The sequence below is a fragment of the Meles meles genome, chromosome 5, assembly GCF_922984935.1.
Source record: "Meles meles chromosome 5, mMelMel3.1 paternal haplotype, whole genome shotgun sequence".
Classification (NCBI taxonomy): domain Eukaryota; kingdom Metazoa; phylum Chordata; class Mammalia; order Carnivora; family Mustelidae; genus Meles; species Meles meles.
The window spans coordinates 59,768,889-59,783,614 of record NC_060070.1 but is presented as its reverse complement, the minus strand read 5'-3'; the positions used below and the strand labels follow the sequence as shown (position 1 = coordinate 59,783,614).

At 40.8% G+C, this 14,726-nt stretch overlaps 1 protein-coding gene across 4 annotated transcripts in view; it reads left to right on the top strand.

The window, feature by feature from the left end:
- Nucleotides 1-14,726, top strand: part of UTRN (utrophin) — a 505,495-nt gene that overhangs the window by 107,607 nt on the left and 383,162 nt on the right. For all 4 annotated transcript variants that reach the window (XM_046006019.1, XM_046006018.1, XM_046006020.1 and 1 more), the window contains one exon: nt 13,721-13,813. In XM_046006019.1, the coding sequence (XP_045861975.1) occupies nt 13,721-13,813 (93 nt within the window). The remainder of the gene's footprint in view (nt 1-13,720; nt 13,814-14,726) is intronic.

The window sequence follows — 14,726 nt, the reverse complement described above, 5'->3', positions numbered from 1 at the left end:
AAGTAGAAGGGAAATTGGGTGGTTCTAGAACAAACTTATCAAAGAAATTATGAGTATTTGGACATAAAGTGATGGAGAGTCCATGGCAGGGACATTGAACTTCATCCACATTCTTTCTTTCCCCTGGCTGTCTTGAATCCATAAATCACGTTGCTTCCACACTGCTGGTCAGGAAAGAGAATAACACATTTCTGTGCTGGGAGATTTCCATAGACTCCCCATACAGCTTAATTCCACTCTGCAGGGAAAAGGTAGTTTTGGGCATCGTGTCACTAGGTAATCCAGAGGCTGGATTCTCTGGTAATCCAGAGAAAAAAAGTCCTGGTAAAGAGAATGAATTTGATTTCATTTATTTTTTTTGTCCACGTCGTTTGGTATATTGTGGTAGAGTTTAAAATAGAATTATTGTTGAGTCTGCTGCTTCCCTGCAGCGAGGGTCCCTCCCTAGAGTTGTCGGGCCCTTGTCCTGAAAAATGCTAATAGATAACTGATGGTATCTTCCATAGGAATTTATTTTGAATTCCATCCCTGGACATTTTCTTTGTGGTCCCCTCCCTGGCCCCTTGTAATCAAACACCAAATCTTGTTGATTCCACTACCCATACATATTAAAAATGTCTATTTCTCTCCCTCTTTTCTGACACCTCCTTTTGCCAAATCACTATTATCTGAGTTAGGAAAATATGTGAACAACTTTAAGATAGGCAAAAAGATTAGTGAGAGTCCTGTCAGTCCAGATGTCTGGGTTATTGGCCTTCCCTTATCTGTGAGCTACTCCACAACTCTAAGAGTTGTAGAAAACAGATAATAATGCAAATGATTCTTGTGCATAAAAAGTGCAAAGTAGGTGGAAGGCACTTGATTATTATCCCTGGGATAGACCTATTTTTGCATCTATTGTAAATTTATTTCCTATTTCCTTTATTGCGTATAAACGTGGTCTTTTGAATTCTCCTTTGAATGGGTTGTAATACTTTTTTGGTTCTCTTGTCAAATAATGAGTTGAAGTCTTTGACACGTGTTGATATTACATGCATATGAGAGTCATGATTTTACCGTTGTTTTTTAAAAAAATTATCCCTGAAGGGGCACCTGGGTGGCTCAGTGGGTTAAGCCGCTGCCTTCGGCTCGGGTCATGATCTCAGGGTCCTGGGATCGAGTCCCACATCGGGCTCTCTGCTCAGCGGAGCGCCTGCTTCCCTTCCTCTCTCTCTGCCTGCCTCTCTGTGGTTTCTCTCTGTCAAATAAATAAAATCTAAAAAAAAAAAAAAAAAATTATCCCTGAACACGTGGACCACTGTAATAATCTACCAGCTGGTTCTGCCATGCCATGCTTTGCCTATCTGTTCCCTTCTTTCTGCAGTCTACAGAGTAGCAGGAGTGCTCTTACAGTGTAAGTTGCCATACCCTTTTCTCTTCAGTTAAATCTTTCAGTGGCTGCCCACTGTTCTTACTTGGCTTTTAAGGCCCTCAATTGTTGCCCTCTCCAGACTACTTCTGATTGCATTTTGCTCTCTCTCCTTCCCTTTTGATGCTCTGGCTATCATGATGAGCTGTCTCATGGCTGCTACCCTTGCTTGCTCTTTCTTCATCTTTTCCTGGCCAACTCCTTCTCCTATTTGTTGGTGGAGCTGAAATATCATTTCCCCAAGGATGCCTTTTCTGAACTCCCAGATGAGGACAGATGTGCTGTATCCTCACAAAGCGCTGATCAGTATTGTACTTTAAATAGTTGTATGTGAAAATATTTGTCTCTCCTCTCCTAGTGAGTGGCATGCTCCATGGGATTGTTTCTTTTGTTTGCTGGCACCCCTTCTGGCATTTAGGAGGCCCCCAGTGAGCCTTGATAGGCTTAATAGATCAGTGAATGACAGTGACAGAAACTATTTAAACGCCTGATACTTTATGGGCACCTGGGTGGCTCAGTGGGTTAGGCCTCTGCCTTCGGCCCAGGTCATGATCTCGGGGTCCTGGGATCGAGTCCCACCTCGGGCTCTCTGCTTGGCAGGGAGCCTGCTTCCTCCTCTCTCTCTGCCTGCCTCTCTGCCTACTTGTGATTTCTCTCTGTCAAATAAATAAAATCTTAAAAAAAAATGCCTGATACTTTATATCCATAAACCAGTTGGTAGTCGTTATATTAGAAAGAGGTAGGTGGGGGCGTAGAACTGAGGGCAAAATGGCACAAACGGTGTTATTCCATGGATATGAATACATTTTGCTGCATGTACTCACAAAAATCAACAAACAAATCCAGCTCTGCAGTTTCCCTATTTACCTGTTTTTGGAGTTGCACTGGAAAGATTGTCAAATCACCATTTGGATTTAATTCATAAGATGCTCACGCTTGATGCTCAGGATTCTTCAAATAGAATCCTCCTATTAAATGGGGGTGATGAAAAATGAGATTTAAATGTTAAAAATGGTTCAATTCATTCCTTGATAAGAGGTTTGGTAAAGAGCTTGAGAATATCGAATAGTATGGATCTAAAAACCATTGTTTGATTTGTCACTATATAAAGAAATAGGATAGCTAAGGCAGCATTCACTATAAATATATATCCTTTTTGCTGCAAATCCTTGTTAGTATGTTACAGAGCTATGCTTTGGAGTTTGGGAATCCTGAAAAGCCGCCAGTATAGAACAGTTTATGGTTGTTGGATTTTAAAAAGTTATGGAGAGCTCGGAAGAAAATGATTATCTGAAGGAACTAAAAGTTAGGAAATTTAACACTTATTCCTGGAGGTGCTGCTCATTTATTTATGACCTCAGGCAAATTATTAGCCAATTTTTCCAGGTCACTTGGTTTTTTATTCCTTTAGCTATAAAACACACATGGTCGTAATTACTTGCCTTATATTGCTAAGAAATATCGAGGCATTATTATGAAACATTATGGGAGATTATAATTGCTTAAGAATGCTAAATTTAGACCCTCTCAGATAACCCTAGCTTATAGTACCCCTGGATTATGCTGCACATATATTTTAAGACAGAAATGGAAAAACAAACAAAAAAGCATTGGCTCATTGAACCCACTTTATTCCACTGTCTGGTGGGTGAAGTTTGAGTGTTTGGCTCCTGTTCAGCTTTAAGATCCTCTGGTTTGTTAGTGGGCTGGTCTCCCGAGGGAGACAGCGAAGGCCTCCTTGCTTCAGTGTTGGGAACTTCCTTCTGACTCCCAGCCGGCATTTTCTTTGGCTGACTTTCAGAGCTGCTCATCTGGCAGAGTGGAGACACACAAATTGCAGAAGCTTTTTTATCAGTTTGGTGAGGCGATTCTCAAAAGAGGTTTAACAAAGGTTAGGCAGAGAATGTGCCGACTTCAAAATGCTGAACTTTAGTTTTGGGCAGATTTCTGCCTTTCCCTTTTTGAAGACAACGATGAGCCAAGTTTTCATATAAGTCACTTAATTCCAAACTTGAAATTTAAATTGATGGAGCATAAAAGGAAAATCTGTGAAGCATTTTTTTAATTTTTGAAAATAGATTTCACTGTAGAGAGCTATTCAAATGTGTTCCTTTTGGAGGAGGCAGAGGGACATTGTTTTTAGAGTCCCAAGGTTTTCTCCTCTTTTCATGTTGGAGGTTGATAGTCACAGAAAAGAGAGTGGGAGAAGATGTGTAGGGAGCTTTGTAAAAGACGGGTCAAGAAAGGCAGCCTGTGGCCATCCAGTCTTCCTTTCAGTCTTGTGAAGGAGACAGTGTAGGCTTCCGGGGGATGGTCAGTATCATCTACAATAGAGATCTGAGCTCTGTGAGTTACACACTGTCCACTGTTGATTTGTTTTCATGAGCATGATGATGGCAACTCAACTCGTTGCTTTAGGCACCATAACTGTTCAATTGGTTGTTTAAGAAGTTTCAGATTAGGGGCACCTGGGTGACTCAGTGGGTTAAGCCCTACCTTTGGCTCAGGTCATGATCTCAGGGTCCTGGGATGAAGCCCCGCATTGGGCTTTCTGCTCAGCAGGGAACCTGCTTCCCCCTCTCTCTCTGCCTGCTGCTCTGCCTACTTGTGATCTCTCTCCGTCAAATAAATAAATAAAATATTAAAAAAAAAAAGAAGTTTCAATTTATGTTTACTCACCATTACACAATAAAGTGCACTCCGTATTCCTAAACAGTTCCAAGCTATGGTTTGGCTACATTATATAAGTTCGGTTTTGTTGTTGTTGTTTGTTTTCATTCAGTTTGATTTCTTTTGTTTGTTTTGGTTCCAAACAGCATACTTGCAAAATCACTTTCACCTGGTTTGTGGTTAAAGTAAAAATAAATAAATAAATAAATAGAGATTTTGACTGAGCCCATTATTACTTGTAACTGTTAAGCAAATTTGACAGTATTTGCTGATGCGTTATAACCGATGCTCAGTTTTGAGATTGATCTGCTGAGAGGAAATGACTTTTCAGCCTTTGCCTAGAAAGGGGTGAGCCCAGCCACCGACCTTGTGCTTTTTCACTCAGCCTGAGTGGCCCACCCCACCATCCCCACCTTCAGAGATGGGCTGTGGTTGGTGCTGTGGGGAGGGGGTCGTAGACCGAAGCCAGTATGGGCCAGTGAGCGGAGGGAGAGGAGTGTTGAAGAGGTGAGGGAAAGTTTTAGGGGAAAGAAGCTCTTTCTGTTTAACAGAGCTGGGAAGGACCTGGTTTTAGCTGTACCTAACCCTAGGAAACCTGTGGCTCTAGCTGCTACAGGTAGTCACCTGCCAACCATAAGTGGAGCCAGACTGTGTTGGGGATGTGGAAAGTTGATGCTGTTAATTTTGTTTTTGTCATCTGTTGGGGAAATTAAAAAAAAAAAAAAGAAAGAAAGAAAATCCTGCCAATAGAAAGACCTCTATCTGATATAGAATACAGAGCAAACACAATTCAAATGGATGACCCTTGGCTGGGTCTCTTGTGTGACTCCTGAGTTACTCTGAGGTTTTTGTTATCTTGGGTTAGAAAGCTGGAGATGGGGGTTTATCTAATTCCTGACCCCAAATCTGGTCCCATTGTGTTTTTAAGGAGATACCCTAAGGGGAAAGAAAGGGCAGGGAGGCTGTCCCTCCTTTATTAAACAAAGAAAGTGTCATTTTATTTACCCTTATATCATCATTATCAATCCCAGAACTAATGCCTTGCCCTGGTCCCATGGTAGCATATTGTTTGAGGAACTGCACTCTCCAAACATTTCCCCTGCTTTGCCAGTTGTGCATGTATGGAATGAGCGGTCTTGTTACAGACCTTGCCTGGTATGCATTTGGAGCATACTCAGTAAACTGGAGTTTACTCAGTTTGCAGACCTCACCTGGTGTTTGTCCATGGAGTATGCAGTTGGCCTTGCCTCTGGTTGCCAGCTGTGTGAGCCCCACATGTGGTTCCTTAGCATACCCGTGTGTCAGCACTATCTCATGACTTAGCTCACTCCAAATCAAGGGAAAACTTCTGTTACATGCCATCTGACTTTTGATTCTCAGGAAGGTATTATTTGGTTTAGCTTGTGTTTTACAGTATTTTGTAGTTTTTAAAGAAATCGTTGATTTGATTCCTGTGTGAACATTGCACATAAATCATTATTCTGCAGTGAATGTGTTGTTGGTGGGATTATCTGAGCCATGTTTCTCCAGTCCTAAGAACTTGTGATGACCACCCTGAATTCTTTAAAAAAAAAAAAACAAAACAACTGGGAGCCATGTGTTCACTGATTCTTTTGACTGTAGCAATCTTGCTGGCTTTCCTTTGCAAGGTGTTTAAAGACCTCCTTAGCAATTTCACTGCACTCATTTTGTTCTTTCTCTTCTCAGTCTTCAAAAGCAATGTTGCTGTCCTGCTTTCCCTGTAGAGTGGAATCATAAAGCTGATATTGACCTTCATAAGTCTTCATTTCATTGGTGAAACTATACATTTATAGCTTTATAAATTTTTATATTTTTATATAGCATATAAATAATATAAATATATATTTATATATAATAAATACATAATATATAATGAATAATGTATTTATATATAAATATAAATAAATACAAATATATATATAGCATATATACATTTATGTACATTTATAGTGATGAACCTCATTTTATCAGTTTGCTTAATCTCTCTTTTTCTTTAAGAATTTTATTTATTTATTTGAGAGAGAGAGAGTGAGAGAGAGCATGAGCAGGGAGGAGAGGGAGAAGCAGACACCCCTGAGCAGGGAACCCAACAGCAGGCTCAATCCCAGGATCATGATCTGAGCCAAAGGCAGACGCTTAACTGATTGAGTCACCCAGGCACCCCACAGTTTCTCTAATCTTGACTAGAGATACTAGTCTTTGTTTTAATCTATTATTTATTTTACGCAATAATACACATCACAAAAAGAAGAAATGCAAAGAAAATATTCTACTTCTAATGCTTTCAGTTCTACTACCAAGAGAAAAAACATGACATTTTTGTTATAAAAAACTTAAAAAATGTGTTTATATGTAAACATAATTAACCACAATGGTATTGTTCGTGTTGCTCACTGATGGCTTATTGACTTTTTTTTTTTTTAATTTATTTTTATTTGACAGACAGAGATCACAAGTAGGCAGAGAGGCAGGCAGAGAGAGAGAGGGGGAAGTAGGCTCCCTGCCAAGCAGAGAGCCCGATGCGGGGCTCGATCCCAGGACCCTGGGATCATGACCTGAGCCGAAGGCAGAGGCTTAACCCACTGAGCCACCCAGGCGCCCCTGACTTTTAAGAAAATGAAGAACTACAAGAGCCAAAAGGATGCTAAAGTTTCATCAGTGCTGAGATTGGGGATTCATAAGTGAAAGAGTCTGCTTTAAAAATATTAAAAGAAATATCAAGTTATATTGCTTATTGCTTTTTGAAATTTTAAAATAACCAAGCCCTTGCCAAAAATGATCAAAAACAGAAAACAATAAAAAAAAATATTAGGAATGCTAAAGCTTACAATATGTTACCAGAAGCTAGGGACATCAGATTAATCTCAGATGAATCTGAGAAGAATGCAAATACTTTATGGTATATCTAGTATCTAGTATATGTGTATATATGTATATGCCATGTATGTCCATGTATATGATACATGTGTACGCACGTAAAGTAAACATTGGAGATAGTAACTAAATTGCATTGGCTGCCTCAAATCCTGTTTTGAAAATAGAACATAAAAAATGGAATAGCTGAACAGTGTCAAAGGGCTCACATTTATTATTTGTTTGTAAGATACCATATCAGATATGTTAGTTGTGAGAGCACTTAAAAACTTATGTTTTCACTCATCTCCTTATTATACCCAGTTGTAACTTGATTATTTGTAATGAGATTAAGTAAATCATAGGACAGATTCTGCCTGTGTACTATATCTGTTGCTTGGTACAAATTTGGCAGAAGCGCGCTTAGCTCATGAGCCCATCCTGATGTGCTCAGTGTGCTGCGTTGGTACTGGTCTTGTTTACGTCTAGGTTCTGAGGGTCTTGAGGGCAAGGCCTGCATTTGTCTGCTGCGGGTGGTCAGTGTCAGCCTAGCAACTCCAGCGAGAAGGCACTGATCTGTCTTCCACATGGAAAATCCAAGTCCTAATTCTGTCTCTGGCTGGTGGGTTGTTGCTATAAAGAAGTTGCACTTTGCCCTTTTAAGAACTCCAAACTACGCTTTCTAAATTTTACTTTCTTATTCAATCTTCTGCACATTTTTTTTTTTTTTTTCTATTACCACCACTATTGCTGAAAAACTTGGCCTCTATGATGGAAATCACTGGGATTTGGGAGTACTGAAGAAGGAGGAGAATAAGACAGTGTCAGATTAGAGACAGGGCGGGGACTTGATCACAGAGGATCTTTTACTTGGAGTTTGGATTGTCTTTGTCTATAATTAGAGTTATTCTGGCTTTTATGCAGAAGCAAAGGGATCAATTAGCCTAGTCCTGGAGGCATGAACTGCAGTGGGAGTCATGATGACAGGGAGAGGTGGTTACCTTTGGAATCTGAAACTACGGACTTCTTTGTGTTGGTCTGACTGCTGGTGTTCTGTATTCAGGCATGTTCTCTAGTCTTTGCGTGGTGTGGTGTCTGTGTGTGGGTGTGTGCCTTTTCCACAGAGATTATCCAACTCACTATTGACTACACTACATTTCATGTGGTTATGCCATGTGCAGAAACTGCTAATCAGTAGCCTGGTGATCTGGTATGCCTGTGGACACAAGTTGTTTATCTACTTTCAGGAAACTACAAATATCAGGAGATTACATGGAGAAATTCAGATTTCCAGGTTCTTTTGAAAAATTGGAAGTCCTGCCCACAATGACCGACATGGCTGCTGGTGGCGGAAATGAGCACGAGCTGTCACCGACAGTCTTTGGGCTGATTTCTCGGGGGGGTGATGGAGCTCATCAGCTTGGCTTCGTGTGGTCGTCTATCACACATCCCCATCAGTCTGCGCAGCTGCTACCCTCCTGTAGACCCTGGCTTCTCCTCATGAATTGTGGTAACAGTTTGCTTGTATCCTCTGACACTTTTAAATCCAGAAACTTCCATGTCCCAGCTGCTGGTATGAGTACTGGTCCCTCTTATCACAATGATGGGGTTAAAGCTGGTGTCAGGAGAGTGCGCGGAAGCATAGGGGTCGAGGAGAGGCCTGGGGAGGAGACACCAGGGCTGGTCACCCACAGCATCTGTCCCCTGGACGCATTTTGTGTTGCCTTTTCAATTTTTTAAGGTTAAATGTGACCCACGGCTTATCTACATTCCAAGTTCAAGATTGTTCATTTGTACTATTTTGTGTTTATTGGAAAACTATGAGAACCCTCTCTTGTGCATGAAGAGGTTGGCCTGAACTTGGCATTTCTGCAGGGCCAAGCACAAAGGAGGTATTCACCATGTATTTGTCTGACTGAGTTATTAAACTGTATTTTCTCTGTCGGAGAAGGCTCTGCAAATATGTCTCTGAAAAGAATTCAATATCTAAATAGGAGGTGGACTGTCAGGATGAATCAGTTTTTAATTTTATTCAATGATGACTTCTGACATTTCCAAACAGTTTCCCAGGGTGGACCCCATGTTGAGAGCCTGTGATAGGAAAGCACAGATGCGCATTAAAGCTGTGTGCTTGGGAAAAAAAATTGTCTTCATTTTGAGTTCATTTCAATGTGATACATGTTTTGTTGCTTTCTTTGGGAAGTCATTAAATAGAACCCCCTCTATTCTGCCCCCCCCCATTAAGTATTTCTTGGCGTAGATGTCACAGTCCTGCCCCCTTATAATCTTAGTGGCAGCTTAGCATAGACTTTGAGAACATAGATTAGATCCTGGTTCTGCCTTTCCCTTGTCATATCGCCCCTGTCTCAGCTTCCCTACTTCAAAATACTGCTATCAAGAAATAACTAACGTGTAATATATCTAAATCTCTGCAAACCCCTAAAACATTTCTAAGTGGTTGCTATTTCTCTAAGAACATTTCATGTTTCTGCTGCCTGTTTTTGTATGGTCCATAAGCTAGGAATGGTTTTGACATTTTTAGGGGGTTGCAAAAAATAAAGAAAAGAATATTTCACGACACATGGATGTTATATGAGATTCAAATTTCAGAGCCCACAAATAAAGTTTTATGGGAACATAGTCATCATTATGATTGGTTCGTTTGTTTCTGTATTGTCTGGGCTGCTTTTATAGAACAGTAGGATTGAGTGGTTTTGGTGGAGACCACCTGGCCAGCAACGCCTAGTCTAGGTTCTGTCTGGATCTTTCCAACAGAAATTTTCTTACCTCTGTTTATAGGACAGAAAGCACTGAATCCCCATAGGTACAGGTGTTAATCTCTTGGGTGGTAAGTGGAACTTGCTCTTTGGTATAGTCTGGTTCTTTCCATCTGTATATGGGGGCATTCTGAAGTTGTATTTGTTAGGAATACGTACTTTTGTAGTGACTGGCCATGTGTGTGGTGGTGTGGGTGTGTGTTTTCTGTGTAAGCTTTGAACCACAGCTTCGGACTTGTACGAGCCCAGGTACTATCCTTTACTCCATCCAGTGAGGAGAGTCACAGGCTGTATTTCCCCCTCTTTCGCCATCCTGCAGGTGTAATCCTTCCACAGATTCTCAGTGGGAATATATACTGATAACACCATCATTGGCATGAGGTGGGAAGGTGTTAGAGAAAGGGACATAGCACAAAACATGTATTTTCCTGAACGCCATCAGTATTCATCTGAAATTGGGAGATAGAATAAAGAAATTGTATTGCTATTACTATAGGGTTTTGTTTGTTTTGGATTTTTAAAGAAAATTAGAGCACTGGTTATACTGTATGAATGATTCACTTCTAGAAAGACAGAAGGGTGTCTGGGTCATGTTTGTTTCAACAGAAGGATCTGCAGGGAGCTTTTCTCAAGGTTTGTTGCTCAGTAAACCAATGAACTAGACAAGTGAGAGAGGGAAAGATTGTTTCTTCTAGAAAAATTAATGCTGCTCCTTAATGGCTCCTACTTTGCCATTGATCAGCAGTGGAGCTTAGGGAAGAGTCTGGTCAGTTTGCTGCTGAGTCATGGCTTGTCTCGTGGTGCAGACCTACAGCACGGTGTGGCATGCTCTAGTCTCACGTTCACGGCTTTGGAGGGAGATGTATCCCTACTGGTCATCATATTCGTGAATTTGGGACTGAGAAGATCTTTGTCCATGAATTGACGCTAACATGGACTCAGGTTCAGAGCCTGCTTTTATATTCTCGCCTGGGATGAAGAAATGCTTATTTATTTGTCCTTCCAGATACTGTTGAAATTTTATGACACTTTTATGACTGTAAAAACACTGAAATTATGCTCCTGATATGAATGATAGTATCAACCATTTAATGAGCATCTGTCATCTTAGTTTTTAACAGATGAACAAATAGATGTGGAAGGACCAAGTTACTTGCCCAGAATTATATGACTGGTGGAAGGACTTTTTTGTTAGTGAGATTGTTGATGCACATTCATAATTGTCATATGGACTAATATTTATATTTACTTTATTTTATATTATGTTGGTTTATGTTATTTTATTTTTTAAAATGGATAGTGGATTTGAGAAGACATTATTAGCTGTGGTTCTTATCAATTTTTAAGATCCTTTTTTATGTCTAGGTATGCCTTTATTTACTTAATTTTTAAAAAGATTTTATTTATTTATTTATTTGACAGAGAGAGAGAGACAGACAGACAGACAGATAGACAGCAAGAGAGGGAACACAAGCAGGGGAAGTGGGAGAAGGAGAACCAGGCTTCCCGTGGAGCAGGGAGCCTGATATGGGGCTTATTCCCAGGACTCTGGGATCATGACCTGAGCTGAAGGCAGATGCTTAACCATCTGAGCCGCCCAGGTGTCCCTATTTAATTTATTTTTTAAAAAATATTTTATTTATTTGAGAGAAAGATGAATGAGCAAGAGTGAGAGAGCGAGAGAGAGAGAGAGAGAGAGCGAGCCCGTGGGGTAAGTGGCAGGGGGAAGAGGAGAAGTAGACTCTCCTGCTGAGCAGGGAGCTGGGTGCTGGGCTTGATCCCTGGATCATAACCTGAGCTAAAGGCAGACGCCTAACACACTGAGCCACCCAGACACCCCTACACACCCCTCTTTATTTCTCCCATGACCTTTACCTGTATCCCCACATCTTCATGCACAGAGCAGAGTTATTCATCTCTCCTTGAAAAGGAATCTGTTGATTTGGTGGCGAGTGCTCCGAAGTGTACTTTGGTTGACATAGAGAGGAGGTAGGGGAGCATAGCAGATGATGAGGGCCACTCTTGTTTTTACAGATGACAGGTAGGAAGTCTTTAACGTGCAAGGAGCTCCCCCTTGCTCTGCCCCCCGGAGTATCACTTCTGGACCCTGGGGCCACATCTCCCACATGGAAATCAGTTTGTTATTGTGATTGATGGAGACAGTCCACGTGTCCCTGACACTATCACTGCTCACCAGGATGGCACCTGGGACTAGGAAAACAGTTTTGTTTCAGACACAAAGAAGTCATAATTCTTTTCTTTCTTCCTTTTTTCCGTTTTTTTTTTTTTTTTTTTTTTTTTTTTTTTACTGATTCTACAGTGAAAACTTCACCATACTTCCCCTCATTTGGAGTATGTGAACTATTCAAAAGCCATGCTAGTCATTAGTTGACAATACTTTATAGTTAATTGAAAATGTAAAAAATCAGGAGAGGAGGAAAAATTGGAAAATGCTGAGTTTTAGGAAACCTCAGAAGGGCTCCCTTCCCCCTCTTCCATTTCAAGCTCAGAGTAAAATTGTGCTTCATATGACTTTATTTATTTATTTATTTATTTTATTTATTTTTTTTAAAGATTTTATTTATTTATTTGACAGAGAGAGATCACAAGTAGGCAGAGAAAGAGGGGGAAGCAGGCTCCCCGCTGAGACGGGAGCCCAATGCAGGGCCTCGATCCCAGAACCCTGAGACCATGACCCGAGCCGAAGGCAGCGGCCTACCTGGCTGAGCCACCCAGGCGCCTTATTTTTAAGATTTATCTATTTATTTGAGAGAGTTTGCACACATGCGTGTAAGATTGTTGGGGGAGGGAGTGGGCAGAGGAAGAGGGAGAGAGTTTTCTCCCAAGAAGACTTCCCTGAGCGCAGAGCCTGATGCCAGGCTCCATCTCACGATATCATGACCCTGAGATGGTGACCTGAGCCACGAGTCAGACGCTCAACCACCTGAGCCACCCAGGTGCCCTTGTTTATGTTTTTTAAAGTGAAAAGTGAAAAAGATGAAATAGTTATCAGTTATAAAATATCTTTATTACTGACAGAACTTGGACTGTTATCTCTGTGGAGATTTCAGATTAAAGGGGGATAATTTGATACAACATAATTATGTCACACTTAGTACATGGTGCTTTATAGTTGTCTAGACATTTTCACATAATATTATTTGTTGGATTTTAGCCTGTGATGCGGAGGAAGGTCAGGAGGTTGGTTTAGATTTACCAGTTTGTTAATGGTCCAACTGGAATTGAAACTGAGGCTTCCTGATGTTCTGTGTATTAATCTCCCTACTGCATACGGCCATCAGATCATATGAGATCTGCGTGTCGATGGGTGGGATTTTCCGGCATCAGACACAGGGTATGTTGGTTGCTGGAAGCTGGTGCTACTTATCAGTTAGGGTTGCAAGTTTAGGAATTCTGTAAGCTTTGCCTTTCGAAATACTGGATTGGTACCTTACTTAGACACAGAGCCCAAAGTGTCATTGTTGTTTAGAAATTATAGCCAGAAGTATAGGTGCAGCACCGGAGAGATGAAATTATGGACAAACTGACGTGTTCCTGTGATGGAAATGCCACAAGACTCCTTCAGACCGTGAGCGTAAAGTGGGGTGATGGAATGAGAGGATCCACACACTTGTCATGTCCTCTGCACCGGGTGCTGTGTGCTCATTTATATTTCTCAGGGCATCTCTCTTTCATTCCTTCTCAGGGATATATACCATAGTCAAGGCATATGGACATTAGCCACAACTTTATTTACTCCCTTTGTGAGAAATAAAGCAGTTTATATAAGAAATAATGCAATTTCTATCGTTCAGCTTAAAGCATTTGTTATGGATTTCAGAGTTCCCTGTAATTATGTTTCTTTCCATACAAGGCGAAGCTGAATGATCTGCTGCCCATCCAGACTTTTAATTGGAAAAAAATGTATTTGCCACATAGGTATGGAATTTCTGCTGCTGAAGAAATTCATAATTTACTTTTTCTTTTATAGAGTGGAAAACCACCCATCAATGATATGTTCACAGACCTCAAAGATGGAAGGAAGCTCCTGGATCTTCTGGAAGGCCTCACAGGAACATCACTGGTGAGAGGAGTCCTCTTTGAGAACCAGACTAACAGATGTCTCTCATTATTAGTGACTTGAAGACCCTCGGGGGTACTTACAATGTACAGACCCAAATAGGAACATTTTTTAAAAAGTATTTCAGTGAATTTTTGATAGAACATTATTAGGCTTTATTGAGGGCTCTATTTTTATCAAAGATAAGGGAGCCCAGGAGAGAATTACAAAAGAAGAATGGCTATGGAAAGAGGGCATAATGTTTTGAATAGTAGAAAACACATTTTTTGTTTTTTTTAGAAGATGCTAGTTGTTGAAAACACATTTAAATGTTATTTAGTAAATATCTTAAGGAGTTGTTAAAAGCTATGGCATTTATTTTTATTGAGTTTTTCAGTATTACTTTTGTTTCTTCACCAAACCCAAATATATTACTTTATGTGTTATACTCACACAGAAATAACTCTGCTATTGAAGAGGATACACTTTTATGGGTACAAACCTTAACACTAGAGTAGAGTTAGTATAAAAGGTACAGAGAAATGTACTCCTGAAGATGAATTCCTTTCTTGCCAAAGCGTGAGGTGTTATACTCAGCCTTTTGCCTTCCAGGCGATGGGTGAGATACCTGTTGGAGAGGCTGATCCCTCTCTCAGATAAGACTCCTGGGCCAGTGAGGCAGAAAGAAGCCTCCAGATCACCTTGCCCCAGATGGCTATTCCTGCCTTCCCACTGGGTCCTTGTAACCTGGGAACCTGAGACAGTGCCTCTGAATCCTTCCTGCTCCGTGCCCCCTGGTGCAGTATGAAGGTGACATGACTTCTCAGTCTTCCTGAGTCCATCCCAGGCTAGATAAAAGAAACTGGCTCCTGGAAGCCTTGGTTCCCAAACTGGCCTGCACGTTAGAATCACCAAGGAAATCCTGTAGAAATTCCAA